This window comes from Triticum dicoccoides, chromosome 3A (genome assembly GCF_002162155.2).
Source record: "Triticum dicoccoides isolate Atlit2015 ecotype Zavitan chromosome 3A, WEW_v2.0, whole genome shotgun sequence".
Lineage (NCBI taxonomy): Eukaryota > Viridiplantae > Streptophyta > Magnoliopsida > Poales > Poaceae > Triticum > Triticum dicoccoides.
In genome coordinates, this window is record NC_041384.1 from 197,837,263 (window position 1) to 197,859,546 (window position 22,284).

The 22,284-nt window shown below is 53.7% G+C and overlaps 1 protein-coding gene and 1 pseudogene across 1 annotated transcript; both read left to right on the forward strand.

The window, feature by feature from the left end:
• The window catches only part of LOC119272146, an 18,657-nt pseudogene extending 12,508 nt beyond the window's left edge, over positions 1–6,149 (forward strand).
• Positions 6,150–16,621: 10,472 nt separating this feature from the next.
• LOC119267838 (GTP-binding protein SAR1A-like) lies at positions 16,622–21,667 on the forward strand. Its single transcript, XM_037549275.1, has 3 exons — positions 16,622–16,929; positions 17,068–17,199; positions 21,011–21,667. The coding sequence occupies exons 1-3, from the start codon at positions 16,801–16,803 to the stop codon at positions 21,329–21,331; spliced, it is 582 nt and encodes a 193-aa protein (XP_037405172.1). The 5' UTR covers positions 16,622–16,800; the 3' UTR covers positions 21,332–21,667.
• The last annotated feature ends 617 nt before the right edge of the window (positions 21,668–22,284 follow it).

Sequence of the window (22,284 nt, forward strand, 5' to 3'; positions counted from 1 at the left end):
TAACGCACTTTCATGGCAGCTCCGGAGCAATTCCAGCTTTTATCCCGAAAAATTCCAGAAAGTTTCTAGAATGACTCTGGCACCCTCGAAGAATTATCAGGCATGTGCCGAAACCAATTTGACTTGATAGTATATCCCGAAACAACTTTTCGGTTTCACCAAAACTCATCCAATGACCTCTCTCTGCGGAACGTTTCCGCTGTCCGAAACTTTTCGGTGTCCGAAACTTTTTCGGTGATTTTCTCTCAGACTCCCTGTCTAGTATTCAGCAGATAGATGACCCTTAAGCGTGTGACCCTATAGGTTCGGTGAAGTATAGACATGACCCGGAACCCCTTCCGATCAATGATCAACATCGGAGCCATGGACACCCATATTGACCCCTGTACACACATGCATGAATATTCGAGTGAACCTCCAGTTGCAGTGAGCTATTCCTGTTGCTTCGCGATATGCCACGAACACCTGAGGTGAGATCCGTGTAGGAACAATTTGTCCACCATGCAATTTACCTCGTTACCGGTTTTGTTCTCTTTTCTCGTTTCCATGTTCCGGCATCCTAGTGATCAAATCACAAGGTGTCTGGCCAGACGATTATGGATACCGTAACACCGAGGGCCCGAGAATATCTCTCCATCGTCGGAGGAGCAAATCCAAATCTTGAGCTATCAAGTTACTTAACATACTTTTCCATGAACCCGTAAGCCGCCGTAATAGCCACCCATTTACGGATGACGTTTAACAAACCCCAAAGTTCATGAACCAAGCATGAAGAAACTCAATACTCTCATGGTCTAAGGAATCATGCAAACGTTAACCATCTCTGTGTTATATACCATTAAACTTGTGACGAATGTATCTCGCAGCATAACATCAATTCTGGTCGATTCAACACAAATGTTCTCTTAACATTGTGCCCTCAAGGTAGCTGGCATAGACATGCCCATGATCAGGAAAACAGAACCATCATGCAACACTTGAACTAGTCTTAGAGGACAGACTAGGAATACATTTTACCGTTTATTATTCCACACGTGCATATGAGTCTTCCTCCGAGCCTCATGGTTATTGCAGACTCGATAACCATAGCAGTTATAGCATGGAATATAAACATAATTATGAACCGGGAGATAATCAATAACATTTATTATTGCCTCTAGGGCATATCTCCTTGTCGGGGGTTGGGTGCGACATATGCCAAAGGATGGTTTATCATGGTGGGGGCAAGTAGAACGTCGCCGGTGCCTGGAAACGGGATAAGGCGAAGGCATGCACGCCGACGAATCTTACCCAGCTTCGGGGCTCTCCGTGGAGATAATACCCCTACTGCTACTCTGCGGGGTCTCCACATGATCACTATGGCAAAGTGTGTACACGGTTGCTCCTTGAGCTGCTTCCTGGAGGTAGGAGAAGGCAAGGCTAGCCCTCTCCTTCCTATATGATCTGGTCTAGTGCTAATGAATTCCAATCCTTTGCATGGGTGCCCTGGAGGGTTTATATAGGCCTACCCCCCAGGGGTACAATGGTAATCTGGCTAGACGTGGGCCCAGCCGTCGGTCTCATTGGCTGTCGTCTTATCCGCCGACTCCTGGGCCCGCCGACTGGCTCGGTACGGAGCCGACAGGCCACGTCCGCCGCGGGCGGGTCTTGCCGGCTGTAGATTACTGTAGTCGTGCCTCTAATGACGCAGGCTCAGTCATGGGGTCATGGCGACAGCCCCGCCGTCTGGCGGGCGATCACTGTGGCCACTCCCTGTCGCGTCTAGTTAATGGCGCGTGGGGCCCGTGGGAGGGGCCGGCCGACTCCCAACTAGGCCGACTGGTGGCGCTCTTGCCGTCTTCCGTACGCCCGCCGACTGGTGGGACCCATCGTCCCTGGGTCGTACCGGCAGGCCGTTGTGGGCACAGGACTCCGCCCACTGGGGCTGACGTCAGGGCCGGCATGGCAACAGTGACGCGTCGGGCGGAGATCTCCGCGGGTACGGCGTACTGTGGCCACGCCTGCCCTTGGAAAAGGGTGGGAGTGGACCTTACTGTGGCCACTCCCCGTCCTGTCCCTCTTTACGAGGGCATGGGAGTTGTTGGCGTCGCGGGCCGACTCCCCATGGCCGGCTTCTCGGGAAGTCGCCAGTCAGGAGTCGGCTCATCCTGAAGTCGTCCTCGGGACTCGGCCGTGAGTGGGCAGTCGGCTGCCTCGCAGCCGACTCTCAGAAGGCGGCTCTTCATCCTGAGGTCTTGAGGGGTGCAGCCTGCCCGATGTCTTGAAAGGTTCTGGGCCTGGGTTAGCCTACCTGTGGCCCATTACTCCGACAGTAGTCCCCGAAGCTGGTGAGGCACCGAGGGCGATATGCCGAGGAGCCTCAACAGTTTCTTCTTTCCGGCGGTTGGATCTAGGCCTCGCTATCCGTCTTCTGTCAAGCCGACTAGTTGGAGCCAGACTTGCTTAAGGCCGACTTGCCCCTAAAAAAGTTTGAACGTCGCGGCGGAGTCCAGGCGGCATGCCTGATAAGCCTCCGGGTTGCCGCCCGTTGTGGACCCGTCGCGAGGCGCCACGTGGCTGAGCTAGTCTGCCCACCCACGCGCGCAACGGGACAGGCCTACAGGCGGGGCCCACCACTACCGCGCCTCGGCATGTGAACGGATCTGTTGTGGCCGTGCGGACGGTTGGGGTTCCCGCGCGGTTATTGCACGCAGTAACTTCGGGTGGTAAATCATGGGAGTCGTGGGGTCCTGGGCGCAGTTAATCCCACGACCGCCCCCTCGGCTTCTCAGCCCACGAGCCTACAGGTAGGCGGGGGGAGGGGGCGGCGAAGCACGCGCGCCCATCCTCCCTACTCCCTTTCGCTCCTTCTTGCTTCTTCTTCCTCTCGCCGCTGCTGCTCCGAACCACGCCGCGCCCGCGGCGATGAGCTCTTCCTTCGCCGCCGCGCCTCCTGCTGTGCGCTCCGGAGTGTGGGACGGCTCCGAGGTAGATGACGACAATGTCGAGATCCTTCGCAAGACACGGCGGCTGCCCGGCAGGTGCTTAGTGCGGGTCCGCCTCGCGCCGGAGGGGGAAATATCACCGGCGCCGGAGGAGGGCGAGTAGGTCATATTCCGCTCGCACCTTATGCGCGGCCTGGGGCTGCCGGCGAGCAGCTTATTCCGCTCCTTCTTGGAGTTCCACGGGCTTCAGCCGCACCACCTTACTCCGAACACGGTGGTGCTGCTGGCTGCCTTCGCCACCTTGTGCGAAGGTTTCCTCGGCGTTCTCCCCACCATCGAGCTCTGGGGTGAGTTCTTCCAGTACAAGCTCGGCACACACGTCGCCGGCGTGCCGGCCCAGTGCAGTGCGTTTATCGCGATGCGAAGATCAGTGGCCGACAATCTGTTTCCCACCATCGCACTGATTAAGTCGGTGAAGATGTGGCAGCGGTCCTATTTTTATGTGAAGAACGTCGCCCCAGAAGGCGACTGGGTCAACCTGTCGGCTTACGAAGCCGGCGTGCCGGCTGGAAGGCTCCCCAGCTGGTCAGACCGAGCCAAGATGTTGTCTCCCGCTGGTGCCGCCGCCATCGTGCGACTTCGAGTGCTGACGCAGTCGGAGGGCTTGACCGGGGCCGACTTGCTGGCCGCCTTCGTGGCGCGCCGAGTCCTCCCACTCCAAGGCCGACCTCACCTGATCTGCCAGATGAGCGGTCATCGGGACCCGAGTCGGATGTGCTCCAAGGACATGCCTCACGCGGAGGTGGGGGACACGATGAACTACATCGCGAACTGCGGTCTCTGATGGATTAGCGGTTCGGCAAGGAGCCGTACTCACGCGCCAACCCCCCGCCTGTTGTAAGTCGTCTTCCTTCTTCTTCTGTTTCTTTTGTTGCCGAGTCCGACTTGTCTAGTCTGACCGTTTTTGTTTTGAATCAGACCCCTCTCGTCCCTCCTTCGGTCGACACCACGGGGCCAGCTCGTCAGTTTGTCCCCGATCGGGCGAAGAGCAACATCGACGATCCTGACTTGGGCGCGGCGGCCATGGAGGCCGACGCCGAGGGAGGAGGAGAAGAAGAAGGCGGCTCCAGGCCTACGGCCACTTTCGCCGACTGGCCTGATGACGATGCTGAGGGGGAAGTCGCCCCGCGTCACCAGCCAAAGGCTGGCCAGCCAAGCGCGAGTTCCTCCGCCGCCTTGGACGCTCAAGGCGGCGCGAAGAAGCGCCGGGCCTGGCCGAGTACGCTTGGTGGCCGGTCGAAGAAATTTAAGGGAGCGACCGCCGCGACCAAGAGGGAAGAGGCGGCCGCGAAGGCCAACCGCTTCCGCAAGGAAGTGAAGAAGCCGCCGCTGGTCTCTGCGTAAGCGCCTCCGTCACTCATCTTTATTTTCTCTTTGTTGATCTTGTCTGAGTCTTTCATATGCTTCCCTCACTTCAGAGCTCCCCCCACTCTTGAGAGGGTTGCCGCCGCCTCCGTTATAGGGTCGGCGGAGACGTCTGCCACTACTCGGCGGATTGACCCCGCCGCCGACCTCTGGGAGGCGACAGAGTGAAACGCGCAGGAGAAGCGCGAGGAGGAAGAGGCCGCCCGCCTGGAGAAAGCGGAGGCCGAGAAGGGGGAGGCCTCCGCCCTGAAAAAGCTGGAGGAGGCCGAGGCCACCATCGCGGCAAGGCGGCGGGCTAAGGAAGTCGCGCACCGGCGGTCGACGGTGTTCGTCACCCCTCTGAACTCTGCGTCGCCGCCTCCGGAGTTCACAGGGCAGTCAGGGGAAGCCGGCGCCGAGTTCCCGATCATGGAGAGAGGCGGCGGCGACGCCTCCATGCCGGACGCGGTCGTGCCGCCACTGCCGCCCCCGCCGCCGTCTAGGAGTGCGCAAGGCAAACAGCCGACGGACCCGCCCTTGCCGCCGACTGAAGACGAGGCCGTGGCAAGGCTACTCCTTTAAGTCGGCTCGCCAACGCGCCGTCGTCTTGAGAAGGCGACTTCGGCGCCACGCCCCTTGGAGACCGGCACCACAAGCTCGAGGCTCCTAGACGCCGAGGCGACGAGCGCCGTGCCCATTGGGTGGGTGCGAGGAGGCGGCACGGGCCCGCTGAACCAAGCGCTTCTGGATGTCCAGACAAAGCTGTGAGCTGAGAGCAACGCTATCCAAAACTTCACCAAGGCGCACCTGGCGTCGCGGGCAGCCATCCGGGTATGCTTTTTCGTTTGTCTCTGTTTTTCTTGTTCCTCTCTGTGGGGGCGCGCCAGCGCACCCACTGGGTGTAGTCCTCGAGTTTCGGGCCGGCTGCTGAGCAGGCGGCTCGGAACTCCAATTGGTGAGTTATGGGTACTATCTTTTGTCTGAAATACTTGTCGCAGGACTATCACAACCTCCGTGTCATCGCCTTCAACCGCAACATTGAAGAGCCGGGCAAGCGGACCGCCGACTTGTCAGAGAGCCGAGTGAGTCCTTTTTCTTCTTTGTGGGGGCGCGCTGGCGCACCCGCGGGCTGTAGTCCCCGAGATTCGGGCCGACTGCTGAGCAGTCGGGCTGGATCTCCCCGGCGACCTTCTTTGTTGATGACTTAATGCCTTCTTTCTTCTTTCTCTTCAGAGGCCAACGCCACTCTTCAACAGCAGCTGAGCGAAGCCAACACCGCGTTGCGCGCCAAGGGGGAGGAGTGCAGCAAGCTCGCCACAGAGCGCGATCTGCTGGCCGCACAATTGGCAGAGCAGAAGGAGCTGCTTAAGAAGACGCAGAAGGAGGCGGAGGCCGCCCTCCTGGCCGAGTTCGCGAGCGAGCGCTCCTCCTGGACTGACAAGAAGGCAATGCTGGCCTCCGGCTTCCACGAGATCAAGGACCTCGTCGACGGTGAGCTTCTTTGCTTTTCTTCTTCGAGCCGCCGACTATAGGTCGAGCCAACTCCTGGTTTTTTGACTTGTTCTTCATTCTTTTCGTCTTGGCAGACTTCTTCCTCGGCCACTCGCCGGCCTCCATTCAAGCTATCAAGGCTGATCATGAGGAGCGGAGGGCGAATGGCGCGGAGATTGCCGCTGATGCCCCCTGGACCCTTGACAAGCATATTCTGAGCATTGGGGCTCGTCTGCGGCTGGCCCACCGGATGTTGCGCCGGCTTCAACGTGTCGGTGCCCAAATAATCGCTGCCCTATGGCCAGACATGCAGGCTCCGCGCACCCCTAGTCGGACTGCCGACTGGCTGGACGTCGCGGCTGGCCGTCTTGAGGCCTGGAAGGGTTCCTCGGCCCGGGCTGGAGCGCGCCGAGCCTTGGAATTCGTCAAGGCATGGTATCCTGGGCTGGACCTAGACCGGCTGGCCACACTCCGGTCAGAGGCCCGGCCTGAGCTGGCAGCCGCGGAAGATGCCCTTGTCAAGCGTGCGGCGGCGATCACCGAGTACACCGACACCAGCATCTTTGTCCCCGAGCGGGCTGAAGACAGCGGGGAGGTACCACCAGAGTGGTTTGGGATGAACCCAGACTACGGCGAGGACTCGGCGGAGGTGATCGGCTCCAGCTTCAAGGAGGAAGACGAGGCGGAGGACAGAAGCGAGACAGAGGCACCGGAAGATGGAGCGGACGGCCAGCCTCAGCTCGACCGCGCCTCCAGCAACGAGTCGTGCCCGCCCGAGCTGACTGCCGCCAGAGGTGATCAAGCCGAGACCGCCCAGCCGGCCGCCCCAACATCCAACACCGCCATCTCCTCCGATCCTCCGAACCCGTCTGCCGCCTCCTAGGCTGCCGCCTTATCTTTGTTTTATCTGTTTTAATAGTCTTTGAAGAACTTGTTAATTCGCACAATTCCACCCGCGGGGTGTATTTTGAAATTCTGCTCGAATATTCGGCCAAGGGCCTTTGTTATGTAAATATTCATCCGACTTCTATCTTTTCTTGCCGATTGCTCTTTTGCCTTTTTCCTTTGCTGCCTTCCCTCAGTTGCCGTCTTTGTCAGTCGGACAGCCGCTCTATGGACTGCCGCCGGATCAAATTCTTGGTCACTTTGGGAAGGCAGGTACTTAGCCGTTTTAGAGTTGTTTAGCAAGTCGGATAGAAGGAGGCAAGCCGACTGTTCAAGAGTCGGTTTGCGAAAAAAGGCTGGAAGCCGGCTTTAAGCTATGTTTATGCTTTGAGTCCTTAGCCATTTTTCATGTGGATGCCCATTCTTTCTTACTCCTACCCACCAGACAGTCGCTCTACGAGCTGCGGCTTCTGACAGGAGACGGCTTAGGCGCCACAAACTACTTGTCCGGCTGCAGGAAGCATTTCATAGCGCAGGGCGTCAAGTCCCTGGGCCGACTAGTCGAACCCGGTGCCAAGCGGCATAACAAAGAGTAATATACTCGAGGGCATAATTCTTATCATATAGATAAAAGAGGGCAGTCCCCGAGCTCTTCTCGGGGGGGGGGGCGAAGTCTTGGTACTTTTAATTCAAAAGGTAGCGTGGTACATACTGCGTTTAACTATAAAATTTTCGGAGGAGGTTTCCATTCCATGGCCGCTCTGTCTCTTTGCCGGAGTCGTCCCTCTTGCGTACTCGGGGCTTCTGAGCGTCGATCAGGTAGTAGGAGTCGTTGCCCAGCACTTTGCTGATGATGAAGGGGCCTTCCCAAGGCGCCGACAGCTTGTGATGGCCGGCTGTTCGCTGGATCAGTCGGAGCACAAGGTCGCCCTCTTGGAAAGATCTCGGCCTGGCCTTCCTATTGTAGTATCTGCGCAGGCTCTGCTGGTAGATGCTGGACCGGCTGAGTGCCAACAGCCGGCCCTCTTCCAGCAGATCGACGCCGTCTTGATGTGCTTCTTCTGCTTCTTCCTCGGTGTACATGGTGACTCGCGGGGAATCAAACTCTATGTCCGTTGGGATGACGGCTTCAGCACCGTAGACGAGGAAGAAAGGCATGAAGCCAGTTGACTTGTTTGGAGTCGTGCGCAGACTCCAGAGGACGGCTGGCAACTCATCGAGCCAGCAGCTAGTCGAGCACTCCAGAGGCTCGACCAGTCGGGGCTTGATGCCGGACAGGATGAGGCCGTTTGCTCGCTCCACCTGTCCGTTTGACTGTGGATGGGCGACGGGCTCTAGGTCCAGTCGGATGCCCTATGTCGCGCAGAAACGGGCCAAGGCGCCTTTGGCAAAATTCGTGCCATTGTCGGTGATGATGCTGTGTGGTACGCCGTACCGAATTGTGATGTCAGAGATGAAAGTCATGACAGTCGGACCATCCAGTTTCTTGATTGGCTTCGCTTCTATCCACTTGGTGAACTTGTCCACCGCGACAAGTGAGTTAGGCCACCTCGTGCCGTCTTGAACGGTCCCACCATGTCTAGGCCCCAAACTGCGAAGGGCCAGGCAATGGGGATGGTCTTGAGTGCAGAAGCCGGCTGATGCGGCTTGGAGCGGAACTTTTGGCACCCTTTGCATTTTTGGACCAATTCCTTGGCCTCTTCTAAGGCCGTTGGCCAAAAGAAACCGTGTCGGAAGGCTTTGGCGTCGAGTGCTCTTGAAGCCGCATGGTGGCCGCACTCGCCTTGATGGATGTCTTTGAGAATTGTTTGGCTTTACTCTGGCTCTACGCAGCGCTGGTAGACACCAGTGACGTTGCGCCTGACTAGCTCTTTGTTGACTATGGTGTAGGCTGCTGATCGGCGTTGTACTTGCCGAGCTAAGGTCTCATCAGTCGGCAGCTCTTTATTCACCAGGAATTTGAGGATGGGCTGGGCCCATGAGGGTGCTGCTATTTCTTCGACTGCCAGAACTACGACTTGGACGAGGGCGGCTGGGCTGGGGGGCGGCGGGCTAGAGTCAGCAACCGCTTGCTAGATTAATGAAGTCCCCGGGCCGACTGGTGCAGCCCTCGGGCCGAGTTCTGGAGTCTTCGAGCTGGCCGCCGCAGTCCCCGGGCCAGGTTCTGCAGTCCCTGGGCCGGCTTCGACTGTGGAAGCTTTGGAGCCATCTGTCAAAATCCTCGTACCGTCTGCTAGGGCTCTGGAATCGGATCCGACTTCTTCAGGGGGAGCCGGCACAAAGATGGAGTCTGATTCTGGTGAAGGCTTGACAGACGGCTTGAGGAGGCGTTGAAGGGCGACGCCGGATGGTATTGCTTGGCGGGTAGAGCCGATTCGTGTCAGGGCGTCTGCTTGGTCACTGTCGTTTCTTGGCACATGGAGGAACTCGCATCCCTCGAAATATCCACTGAGTTGCTGCACGAGGAAATGGTAACTCGCCATGTTTGCATCTTTGGCGTCCCAGTCGCCAGACGACTGCTGGACCACTAAGTCCGGGTCGCCATAACACAGGATCCGGCGAATGCCAAGTTCTTTGGCAAGCCGGAGCCCGTGAATGAGCGCCTCGTATTCGGAGACGTTGTTGGAGGCGGCAAAGTGGATTTGCAGTGCGTATTTGAGCTTGTAGCCTTTAGGAGAAGTGAGGACAACGCCGGCTCCCAAGCTGGTGCGCATCTTGGAGCCGTTGAAATGCATCCGCCAATGGGTGGAGTCGGGCGCTGGTGGTAGGTACTGGGTCTCGGCCCAGTCGACGAGGAAGTCAGCCAGTGCTTGTGACTTGATGGCGGTGCGGGGCTGGTAGTAGATGGTGTAGGGAGCCAGCTCTATGGCCCATTTGGCCACTCGGCCAGAAGCATCTCGGCTTCCGATGATCTCGGCAAGTGGGGCCGTGCAGACCACAGTGATTGGATGCTCTTGAAAGTAAGGCTTCAACTTCTTGGCGGCAAAGTGCACGCCATAGCACATCTTCTGGTAGTGGGGGTAGTTCTGCTTGGAGGTCGACAGCAATTCGCTCAGGTAATATACTGGCCTCTGGACAGGTAGTGCCTTGCCTTCCTCCTTGCGTTCCACTACAATGACTGTGCTGACTACCCGGCTGGTGGCGGCGATGTACAGGAGCATGGGCTCCTTAGGAGTCGGAGCTGCCAGAACGGGTGGAGTAGTCAACATCTTCTTCAACTGGAGAAAGGCTTCATCCGCCTTGTGGTTCCACTCGAAAAAAGTGGTCTTCTTCATGAGCTGATATAAGGGGAGAGCTTTCTCGCCCAGCCGACTGATGAATCGGCTGATGGACGCCAAGCAGCCAGTGAATTTTTGCACGTCCAACAGTCGGCTGGGTACCTCCATCCTCTCAATGGCCTTGATCCTTACAGGGTTGCACTCTATGCCGCGTTCAGAGACCAGGAAGCCAAGGAGTTGGCTGGATAGTACTCCGAAAACGCACTTCTCAGGGTTGAGCTTGATCTGGAATCGGCGCAGGTTCTCAAAGGTCTCCTTGAGGTCTTCCAGCAGTGTTCCACGCTTCTCCGTCTTCACCACCACATCGTCCACGTAGACGTGGGCGTTTCTGCCGAGTTGCTTGAGGAGGCACTTTTGCATGCAATGTTGAAAGGTGGCGCCGGTATTCCTCAAGCCGAACGTCATGGTTAGGTAGCAGAAGGCTCCAATCGATGTGATGAAGGTGGTCTTCAGTCTGTCAGCCGGGTTCAGCTTGATCTGGTGATATCCTGAATATGCACCCAAGAAGCTCAATAGCTCGCATCCGGCTGTGGAGTCTATCACCTGATCAATTCTTGGCAAAGCAAACGGGTCCTTGGGGCAAGCCCTGTTGAGTCTTGTGTAGTCAATACACATTCGCCACTGCTTGTTCTTCTTCAGTACTAGGAAGCCACTCTGGAAAGAATACTTCCATAATGAAGCCGGCTGCTAGGAGTCAGGTTATCTCTTCTCCGACAACTCTTCTCTTTTCTTCTGATAGGCGGCGCAAGGGCTGCCTGACTGGCTTTGCATCAGATCGGACATGTAACTTGTGCTCGGCGAATTCCGTCAGTACACCTGGCATGTCTTTGGGGGACCATGCGAAGATGTCCCGGTTCTCACGGAGGAAATCGACGAGCACGCCTTCCTATTTGCTGTCGAGGTTTGCGCCCATGACAGCGTACCTCTCTGGGTGCTCCGGATCCAAGGGTATCTTCTTTATCTCTTTGGACGGCTTGAACGAACCCTCAGCCTCCGACTCCTTGGGGTTTGGCGACACCTCTAGCTGCTTGACGGCCATCGCCACAACCCGATCATGGAGCCGCTTCTCGGCCGCGATCACCAGGGACTCGGCCAACCGACTACATTCAGCCGCACAGGCAGACGACTTCCGGTAGTCGCCGGCTATGGTCAGAAACCCCTTGGAACTAGGCATCTTCATCTTTAGGTAGGCGTAGTGGGGGACCGCCATGAACTTGGCCAGGGCGGGTCGACCAAGTAATGCATGGTATGGGCTCTCGAGATCCACCACCTCGAACCAAACTGACTCTCGGCGGAAGTGATCTTTGTCTCCAAAGAGGACGTCAATCAGAATCTTGCCGATTGGTGAGCAGGAAAGGCCAGGAACAATGTCGTGGAACATAGTCCGGCTGTTCTGAAGCTGTCTTTGCTTGATTCCCAACTTCTCCATGGTGTCCTTGTACAGGATGTTGATGTTGCTGCCTCTGTCTATCAGAACTTGCGAGAAACAAGCAGCTCGTCTATCTGTTGCAAAGGTGGCATCCAAGACCAAGGCATAGGAGCCCAGACTCGGCATCACCTCTGGGTGATCAGCTCTGCTCCAGCTGATAGGCTTCTCAGACCAGTGCACGAATTCTGGTGTCTCTAATGCTACTGCATTCACCTCTTGCTGCTGCAGCCGCCTGCTGCGTCGATCGTCAGCCACGCTGGTAAATACCACGTAGGCTTCGTGCTCTTCGGGGTACTCGTCTTGTACTGCACCGACTGGCCTGACAGCCGGCTGCTGGGGCGGAGGCAGAGGCTGCTGCCCAGCAGGCGGGGGAGGCAGGAGGCCGTCTCCTTTGGCGATCCTGGTGAGCCAGTGGCACTTCCAGGTGGTGTGATTCGACGGCTTCGCGCCGCTGTGGAACTTGCAAGGACCATCCAGAGTCTGCTCGTATGAGAAAGCCGGCAACCAGTTGGGCTTGCCGCCTTTCTGTCGCTTGGGTGGAGGCTGCCCATCCGGCTGCTGGTCTTCGACTGTCGCCACCTGCCGGCTGCTGGAAGCCGACTGCGGGGCCTTGCGCTTGTGGTCGCTTGGCTGCAGTCGCCGACTGGCATCTCCAGCCGGAGTTCTAGGAGCCTGAGGGGCCACTTTGCCAGTCGCACTAACTTGAATCTCTGCCTTCATGGAGGAGTCGTCCATGGCATACTTGTCTGCTATGATCAGCAGCTCGTCGAGGGTTTCTGGCTCATCGCAAAGGAGCTTGTGCTTGAGGAGGGTGCCTTCTCTGCACCCAGCGGTGAAGTACTCGATAGCCTGCACCTCGTGCATGCCCTCACAAGAGTTCCGGAGCTCGGCCCAACGCGTGAGGTAGTCGCGAGTCGACTCGTTGGGGCCTTGCACGCACAAGGAAAGCTGGCGAGGTTTGGGAGGACGCTTGTATGTGCTTGTGAAGTTGCGGACGAATGCATCGGTGAAGTCGACCCAGCTATTGATGCTGCGGGGCTTCAAGCTGTTTAGCCATGTCCGGGCCATGCCCTGAAGCATGAGCGAAACGTATTTTACGGCAACACGCTTGTTGCCATTTGCTATGTTGACGGCCGTGGAGTAGTCAACCAGCCAGTCCTTTGGCTTCACGGAGCCGGTGTACTTGGGCGTGTCTCTTGGGAGTGTGAACCCTTTGGGAAAGGGCTCATCTTGAATGCGGGGCCCGAAACAAGGCGGACCCAACTCGTCTTCTTCTTCCAACGCCAGGGATCGGTGAAGTCGGTCGATCCGGTGGCGGGCGTCGTTTTCTCCGACTCCCTCTCGGCGGCCAAGGCTGTCGCCGAGAGTCGGATGGTCAACAGGCGGTGGGGAGACTCGCCTTTCCTTGCGAGGAGGAGGAGGCGGACAGTCGTCCCGTCGTTCCACTGCTCTCGGGCGGCCGTCTTGGTCGCGCTCTATGGTAATGCGAGTCCGACTGCGGTTGACAGCCGGATCCTTGTCTTTCCTTCCTCAGGCGCCGCCAGTCGGCGTCCGAGACGTCGCGCCTTGGTCTCGGCGTGGAGGCGGGTCGTCATTTTGTCGCTGCGGCGCCTCTGTGCGGCAGCCGGCCTCGTTCTACGCGGCAGCCGTGTCGAGGAGCCGCTGGACTCGCTCCGCCATCAGGCGGCGCTCTTCACCCTCGAAGTTGTCCAGCTCATCCGCCGCCGCTTGGGCGGCTCGAATGTTCTCCGCAGGCGTGGCGTACACAGGGTGATTTGCCCCGAATAGGTTGGCGATGGCCACGCCGCGCTGCTGGACCGCGCCTAGGCGGCTGGGCCCAGCTGGGGCTGGCGAGCCACCCACAGCGCAATCCATCTCACGCTGGTAGGCTTCTGACAAGCATCTCATGCTAGCTAGCTTCTTCGCGCCTTCGACGAGCTGGAGGCGGCGCGCCTCCAGTGTCTCCGCGTCAGCGTCTTCCGGAATGGGCGCGGTCAGGTCTTGCAATGCCGCGCCAAGTGGGTCATGCGCTCCTCCGCCGGGATGCTCGTCATGACTAATGACGAGCACCTCTGTGACGGTGCTTCCGTCGCTCTCCGCGCGAGGGAGCGGCTCATCGTAGACCACCACGTTGGTGGGGAATGCGTCGAGCGGCGCGGTGTCGGAGTCGACCAGCATCGGGTCGGTGGAGCCTACAGACTCCAAGTCCACGGCAGGCTCGCCGGCGACGTGGAGTTGGTCAAGGAGGCCCGCGAGGAGGCTCTCGGGGCCGCACGTGCCTGCGTCGGATGCAGGATCATTGGAGAGGCGAATCTCGCCGACAAGATCGGCGAGGCAGCTGGCTGCGCAGGCGATCTCAGCGCCGTGCAGCGCGTCAGCGCAAACTCTGTCTAGCGTGCCGGGCTGGCTGCGCTCGCCAGGGAGGAAAAGGGTTCCCGTCTAGAGCAGGTCTCCGGACGACGGTGCACCAGGCCCCACGGTGGGCGCCAAATGTCAGAGGTTGGGTGCGACATATGCCAAAGGATGGCTTATCATGGTGGGGGCGAGTAGAACGTCGCTGGTGCCTGGAAACGGAATAAGGCGAAAGCATGCACGCCGGCGAATCTTACCCAGCTTCAGGGCTCTCCGTGGAGATAATACCCCTACTGCTGCTCTGCGGGGTCTCCGCATGATCATTATGGCAAAGTGTGTACACGGTTGCTCCTTGAGCTGCTTCCTAGAGGTAGGAGAAGGCAAGGCTAGCTCTCTCCTTTCTATATGATCTGGTCTAGTGCTAATGGATTCCAACCCTTTGCAAGGGTGCCCTGGGGGTTTATATAGGCCTACCCCCCAGGGGTATAATGGTAATCCGGCTGGACGCGGGCCCAGCCGTCAGTCTCTCTGGCCGCCGTCTTATCCGCCGACTCCTGGGGCCCGCCAACTGGTGGGCCCCGCCGACTGGCTCGGTACGGAGCCGATAGGCCGCGTCCGCCGCGGGCGGGTCTTGCCGGCTGTAGATTACTGTAGCCGTGCCTCTAATGACGCAGGCTCGGTCATGGGGTCGTGGCGACAGCCCCGCCGTCTGGCGGGCGATCACTGTGGCCACTCCCTGTCGCGTCTGGTTAATGGCGCGTGGGGCCCGTGGGAGGGGCCGGCCGACTCCCAACTGAGCCGACTAGTGGCGCTCCCGCCGTCTTCCGTACGCCCGCCGACTGGTGGGACCCGTCGTCCCTGGGTCGTACCGGCAGGCCGTCGTGGGCACAGGACTCCGCCCACTGGGGCTGACATCAGGGCCGGCATGGCAACAGTGACGCGCCGGGCGGAGATCTTCGCGGGTACGGCGTACTGTGGCCACGCCTGCCCTTGGAAAAGGGTGGGAGTGGACTTTACTGTGGCCACTCCCCGTCCCGTCCCTCTTTATGAGGGCATGGGAGTTGTTGGCGTCGTGGGCCGACTCCCCATGGCCGGCTTCTCTGGAAGTTGCCAGTCAGGAGTCGGCTCATCCTGAAGTCGTCCTCGGGACTCGGCCGCGAGTGGGCAGTCGGCTGCCTTGCAGCCGACTCTCAGAAGACGGCTCTTCATCCTGAGGTCTTGAGGGGTGCAGCCTACCTCGATGTCTTGAAAGGTTCTGGGCCTGGGTTAGCCTACCCGTGGCCCATTACTCCGACACTCCTACAATTGGGCCATAGAGAAGAGAGGGAGGCTGCCACAGGAGGTGCCCCCCCAAGCCCAATCTAAATTGGACAAGGGGTGGGGGCGCGGCCCTCCTTTCCTTCTCCCTCTTCCCCTTTCCCCTTTCCCCTCTCCGTTGAAAGGAAGGAGGGGGGCGAATCCTACTAGGAACGGAGTCCTAGTAGGACTCCCCCTCTTGGCGCGCACCCCTTGGGCCGGCTTCCTCCTCCCCCTCCTCTATATACGTGGGCAGGGGGCACCCCAAAGGCACAACAGTTGTTTCTTAGCCGTGTGTGGTGCCCCCCTCCATAGTTTACTACTCCGGTCATAGCGTCTTAGTGCTTAGGCAAACCCCTGCGCGGATCACATCACCAAAACCGTCGCCACGCCATCGTGCTGACTGAACTCTCCCTCGACCCTGTACTGGATCAAGAGTTCGAGGAACGTCATTGAGCTGAACGTGTGCTGAACACGGAGGTGCCATATGTTCGGTACTTGGATCGGTTGGATCATGAAGACGTTCGACTACATCAACCGCGTTAACATAACGCTTCCGCTTTCGGTCTACGAGGGTACGTGGACACACTCCCCCTCTCGTTGCTATACACCTCCTAGATAGATCTTGCGTGAGCGTATGATTTTTCTTTTAAATTGCATTCTACGTTCCCGACATGCTGCAGAAAGTGTTGTTGCCGCTTCCTCCTCGTCCGCAATCCATTCTCCTCCTCTAAGTCCATCCCCGACGAAGGCTTGACACAGGCACATGACGATGAGCATCGAGCAAGAGCAGCTAGCAATGAGGAGTCGTGCCGTGTAGTAAGCGGTGGCTAGGGATTGGCATTAACCCAATGGGTAATTGAGATCAATCGATTTGGATCGATCGGTTTCTCCACGCCGCTCGGTGAAGCTCTTCATCTATTGGGCTGGGCTGCAATGTGTATATACCACTATATGGGCTCACTTAAGCCCATTTGCTCTGTTCCTTCTTCCTTCTCGCGTAACTCTTTGACGCAGAACACAAATCTGCAGCAATAGCGACCTGAGGGGGTTGTCCATGGAGATTTGAGGCAAGGGGTGGGGTACTCTCTCTGCCGTTGGTGACCCGCGGCAACTACCCCAGCTTGCCTCTATGGTGGATTCGTTTCTTCATATGTGTGCATGTTGAAAGAAATGTGTTAATAGGAATAAACTATTTAATTTCATACTCCTTCTATTCCTAAATACTTGTCTTTCTAGGCATTTCAACAAGTGACTATATACGAAGTAAAATGAGTGAATCTATATTTTAAAATATATCTACATACATCCGTACGTAGTAGTCATTTGAAATGTCTAGAAAGACAAATATTCGAACGGAGGGAGTAGAATCTATATCGCCATTGCAATGCATGGACAATCATGAGGTAAAAAAAATTGGCTTAAGAGACGAGGTGATGTGATGCTTTAAGTTTGGAGGGGTTAATATAAAATCACCTCATTTTACTCGCTTTTGGCATAGTTTCTAGAAGCAAGTGCACGCCGCGCCAGCGAAGAATCTAGAACAGAACACATAACCTCACGAAGGAGAGGAGCGAGGGATAAAAACCTTTCTCTCCGACGCAAAGCCAGCCAGCGAGCCAGCGAGGGGGAGAAAGAGAGAGAGAGAGAGGGAGGGAGGTCGAGGCGAGCGTCGACCGGTCGTTCGGTGTGAGGAGGAAGAGGAAGAGATCGCCGGAGAAGAGGAGGCGGACGAGAAGAGATGTTTCTGGTGGATTGGTTCTACGGGGTGCTGGCGTCGCTGGGGCTGTGGCAGAAGGAGGCCAAGATCCTCTTCCTCGGCCTGGACAACGCCGGCAAGACCACCCTCCTCCACATGCTCAAGGACGAGGTCTCTCTTCTGTTATTTCGATCTGTAGCCTTCCCCTCTCCTCCCTGGAAGCGGAATCCGATCTTGTCGTCCTTTCTGCTTGCCGGCGATTCTTGATTTCGTCTGACTGGCGTGTTTGTGCTTCCGATTGGATGGCAGCGGCTGGTGCAGCACCAGCCGACGCAGTACCCGACGTCCGAGGAGCTGAGCATCGGCCAGATCAAGTTCAAGACCTTCGATCTCGGTGGCCACCAGATCGCCCGCCGAGTCTGGAAGGACTACTACGCCAAGGTTACCTTTGCCTCTTCTTGCTGTCTGCTTCTTTGCCTGTGGTTAATAGTTCTTCTTTCTGCAATTGCTATGAGATCTCGACGTATGGTTAGTAATTCTACTTTGTGCAATTGGTATGAGATCTCGACGTATTGTTAGTAATTCTACTCTGTGCGATTGCTTTGAGATATCTGCAAGAAGTAGCTCTTGTACTGAATGAAACCAAGAAATGGAGGTTAGAGACATAAGCAGTACCTATTTAGGATCAGAGGCATGCATCTGAGTAGATAAGGCACTGGGGGCATCTAGTCGGTAGACCAAGCATAATTTATCAATATAATTTAACATCTTATTCGTTACTGAATCTCATCATGTGGAGACACCTCCATTTAGCAACCGGGAATGCTGCCAATGCTGGTTTGTGATTGTAGCCAACGGTTCACTATGTTATTCTGAAAATGACACAAGATATTCTAGCTCTTGTATTCAGGCCACTGTGATCGACAGTAGGCCAAATTTGAATGGGGCGGTGTAGCTATGTAGGTCTCTATCCAAGCAGAAAACATAATAATGGGTGTAATTGCAGCCACTTTGAGCAAAATTGGTGTTAGTGCTAATCTTATTCAGATGATGGATGGCCAGAGAGTTGCATGGATTTTCCTGGCCAACTTAAAACTTAACATCCTAACATCACTTTGCAACAGCCATATGAATCAAAGGGAGAGAATCTGTTTCCTAGCAGAAGGTCCACCGGATATACCACATTCACCAAACTATAGATGTTTATAGCCCATTCTTGTTTATTCCCGAGTTGCTGCTATTATCAAGGAAGCGCGCAAGTCCAGTATCTTTTAGGGACAATTGCCCAAGTTATGTATCACTGTGTTTGGAGAACTTTCTGAATGTACAACTCATACTTCCCACTTTACCAATTAACTACCTAAAGACTGCGGTGTTTCCCTATTGTTTGAAAGTGGTACGTGTTTCTGTTCTTCCATAAAAACTGTTTAGTGAGCTGACATCACTTGTGGGGTTTACATAAAAAAACTTCAACTGGGGTATGGGAACGAGACAACTGACTGTACTAGTATTTTGAGAGTCTTGCTCCAGTCAACGGGATTGTACATTACATTGACCTCTCCTTGGGAGTATTCAGCTATCTATCATGTCTTCTAGGCATATTTAACCTGTGTTCACCAAAGGTTCTTCTAAAATTACATGCCTTACATATGTTAAGACATGAAGTTAAGCGTTCAAATAAGGTTTGATCATTATCAATTTTCTTTAGGACAGTTCTCTTGGAAAAGAAACTTGACCATGTAGCTGTTCACAGGTTTTTAACTGGTTTCTGGGCTCCCAACAGTACCTTTCCAAACTCTGTTATATTTTTCTTGAAGAACACATTGCTCTTATATCTTTCATTCTTTGTAATACCTGTAAATTTAGGCACAACTAATTTACTATGGTCTCAGATGTGCTGATTTATAACCATTGAAGACTTAGCCGTATGAATTGTGTTCTATTTCCTGTGGACTTGGCATCTTATAGATCTAGAAAGTTCAGCTATCTATCATGTCTTCTAGGCATATTTAACCTGTGTTCACCAAAGGTTCTTCTAAAATTACATGCCTTACATACGTTAAGACATGAAGTTAAGCGTTCAAATAGGGTTTGATCATTATCAATTTTCTTTAGGACAGTTCTCCTGGAAAAGAAACTTGACCATGTAGCTGTTCACAGGTTTTTAACTGGTTTCTGGGCTCCCAACAGTACCTTTCCAAATTCTGTTGTATTTTTCTTGAAGAACACATTGCTCTTATATCTTTCATTCTTTGTAATACCTGTAAATTTAGGCACAACTAATTTACTATGGTCTCAGATGTGCTGATGCATAACCATTGAAGACTTAGCCGTATGAATTGTGTTCTATTTCCTGTGGACTTGGCATCTTATAGATCTAGAAAGTTCAGCTATCTATCATGTCTTCTAGGCATATTTAACCTGTGTTCACCAAAGGTTCTTCTAAAATTACATGCCTTACATACGTTAAGACATGAAGTTAAGCGTTCAAATAAGGTTTGATCATTATCAATTTTCTTTAGGACAGTTCTCCTGGAAAAGAAACTTGACCATGTAGCTGTTCACAGGTTTTTAACTGGTTTCTGGGCTCCCAACAGTACCTTTCCAAATTCTGTTATATTTTTCTTGAAGAACACATTGCTCTTATATCTTTCATTCTTTGTAATACCTGTAAATTTAGGCACAACTAATTTACTATGGTCTCAGATGTGCTGATGCATAACCATTGAAGACTTAGCCGTATGAATTGTGTTCTATTTCCTGTGGACTTGGCATCTTATAGATCTAGAAAGTTCTTGTGTTGTGATGTTAATCGACTGGGATTGTTTTTTTAACGGTGATCGACTGGGATTGTTAACGGGATAATATATCAACCAGCAACAAAGCTGAGATCTATGCATTTCTGGTGCTTGTAGCTTTGTTTCTTGCCGGTAATTTTTCTGTTACACTGTTGCCATGCTTGCTCATTGAGATTTTAAATAGATGGAATAGAGTAGTTACATTGTAAATATGTAATCCTCTTCAAGGTTTACATGTATGGACAATGCGCTCTGAATGTTCAGCCATAATGCATAATGCATTTACTGCACTAATCACAGTCTGTAAAGTGGAAGTGATCAAGTGAGATGCATGACTAATAATTTATTTGAGTAGCCTTCTATAATGTTCATCAGAAGGTTCATATATTTCTTTTGTGTTGTTGGTTCTGTGCCTTGACCCTATTCTTACTTAAATTATTTATTTGCTGATTGCATCTTCTGTGCAAACACCAATGTATATGGATACAGGTTCTACAATGCACCTGATATGAGTATTGATATCTACAGGGAATTTGTGCTTCAATTTTCGATCTAGCTTCTATTTGATTGCTCTGAGGGAATTTTCATAATGTGACAATGTTGGAAGTTTTATTGATACATTACAATAAGAGTGTAATGCATGCTTTGTTATTGATACATTACAATAAGAGTGTAATTCATAATGTGACAATGCTGTGTACTTTTTATATTTGCTTGTTAAATAGGAGTGAGTACACATAGAAAGTAGTTAGTCAGCTAAAGCTCTTCTGTCCTTGGTATGTGCTGCTCTTAGTAAATATGTGCAGCTTATCTGTCATTGCCTCCTTGGTATGTGGCTGTTAGGACTTGGATACTTAAGTCAATTGACTATTGGCAGTTTTGTCATGAACTAGTTAATAGTTTGGATGGGCTTTAGTACTACCTCTTTGTCATTTTCAGTTTTTTTTTCTTTCCCCATAAATAATTAACACGCAAAAGTGTCCAGGAATGCATACTCTTCTATCCATCTGGATAGCAGAGGTGAAAAAGAAGAACACCATTTTACCCCGAAGTAGTCCATAATGAACAACTTCACATGTCACCACTGCCATCTTTTGTGCTGCTCCACTGTTCACATATCTGCATATATCACAAGGAAATCCTACTTGTATGACTATATGTTCACAAATACAACTTGTGAACGCTTCTATTATCTTGTCGTGAAAATAACATTTGAAGTGCAGTGAAGTGCATCAAATATTATCTCTTTGGATTAAACTCTGAATGAAAATGACTGTATATCACTCAGAGTTTAATCCAAAGAGATAATGTCTGCTGCCACATTTTCGCTTAGTTGGATACTGCCCCATGCCGTAACCATTAGTAGTAAACTGTGAATTATTAATATGGTCAGTTTACTTTTATGTTGTCATATGATTCTGCCGGCTTCTTTTAATTCCTAATCTGTCTGATAGGTGGATGCGGTTGTTTACTTGGTGGACGCTGCTGACAAGGAACGGTTTGCCGAGTCGAAGAAGGAGCTCGACGGCCTTCTTTCAGATGACTCCCTTGCGAATGTGCCTTTCCTCGTACTGGGTAACAAGATCGACATACCTATCGCAGCATCCGAGGAGGAGCTGCGCTACTACCTTGGGCTGAGCAACTTCACCACTGGGAAGGGCAACGTGAACTTGTCGGATTCAAATGTGCGGCCCCTGGAGGTGTTCATGTGCAGCATCGTCCGCAAGATGGGCTATGGTGAAGGTTTCAAATGGATGTCCCAGTACATCAAGTGAAGGGCCTTCCTGCTGTCCACCGTGGCAATATTCAGGTCCTGGTTCTTTGCCCGTCTCATCATCCTTGATGCTCTGGGGAGAACTGCAGCTGCAAGAAAAGATTTATCTTAGTGATAGGGAAAACCTGTAAGTTGACGATAATCCTAGATATATGGTTGCGTAAATTTGTTTGACAGTTCGTGTGTAATGTGATTTTACTAGTTACAATGCGGTTGCTGGGATCAGTTGTAGACTATGGGAAGTGTCTCAGCTATTGTAATCTGTCATCTCAGTCGGTGAAATGTTTGTTACCACCAGCTTAGATTATGTTGGTGAAACTTTTTGAGCAACCCTGTCCATCGAGAAGTGCGCTGAGCCTTGTGTTTGCTCAGTTTTTGCTGTGTAATCAGTGTGATCTGCTTAAGTAGTCCCTCCGTCTCTTTTTGCTCAGTTTTTGCTGTCAAACACTTGACCTGCAGCTGCAGCAGTGTGGAAGCAAGGCGGTGACGTTTCACCTTGATTCCGGCGAGGAACGAACGGCATGGGCGTCGGGCAGAAGGGCGGCGAGGGCCTAGGGAGGCAAAGACAGCGACGGGGGATAGGTGTGAGATTTTGCTCCGAGCAGTAGCGGTGCCGGAGGATAATTTATGAGTGGTTTTCTTAAGTGGTCCCTCCGTTCTTATCATGGGGCAGAACCCCTCTTGCAAGAGCCAACAATTTTATGCCAAACATTCTTCTTTCTTTCTTTTGCGCTGAAAAATCCATCGGTTAGGTGAAGAGAATAAATAAAGCTGGTCGTCCGTCAAACGACGAACATCGCACCTGAAGCATTCATGAAGCGTGAAGAACTAACAGCCTATAAGAAGAGGAAAAAAGTCCATTTTACTCCCCTGAAGAAAGTGGGTTGTTTGCATAACCCCCTCATCTTTCTTTTGGTTCACTTAACCCCCTAATTTAATCAATACCGTTTAAAA

Coding starts and splice junctions, on each gene's coding strand:
- LOC119267838 (XM_037549275.1), top strand. CDS start 16,801: ATGTTTCTGGTGGATTGGTTCTACGGGGTGCTGGCGTCGCTGGGGCTG. Junction 16,930..17,067: donor TCCACATGCTCAAGGACGAG/GTCTCTCTTCTG, acceptor ATTGGATGGCAG/CGGCTGGTGCAGCACCAGCC. Junction 17,200..21,010: donor GGAAGGACTACTACGCCAAG/GTTACCTTTGCC, acceptor TCTGTCTGATAG/GTGGATGCGGTTGTTTACTT.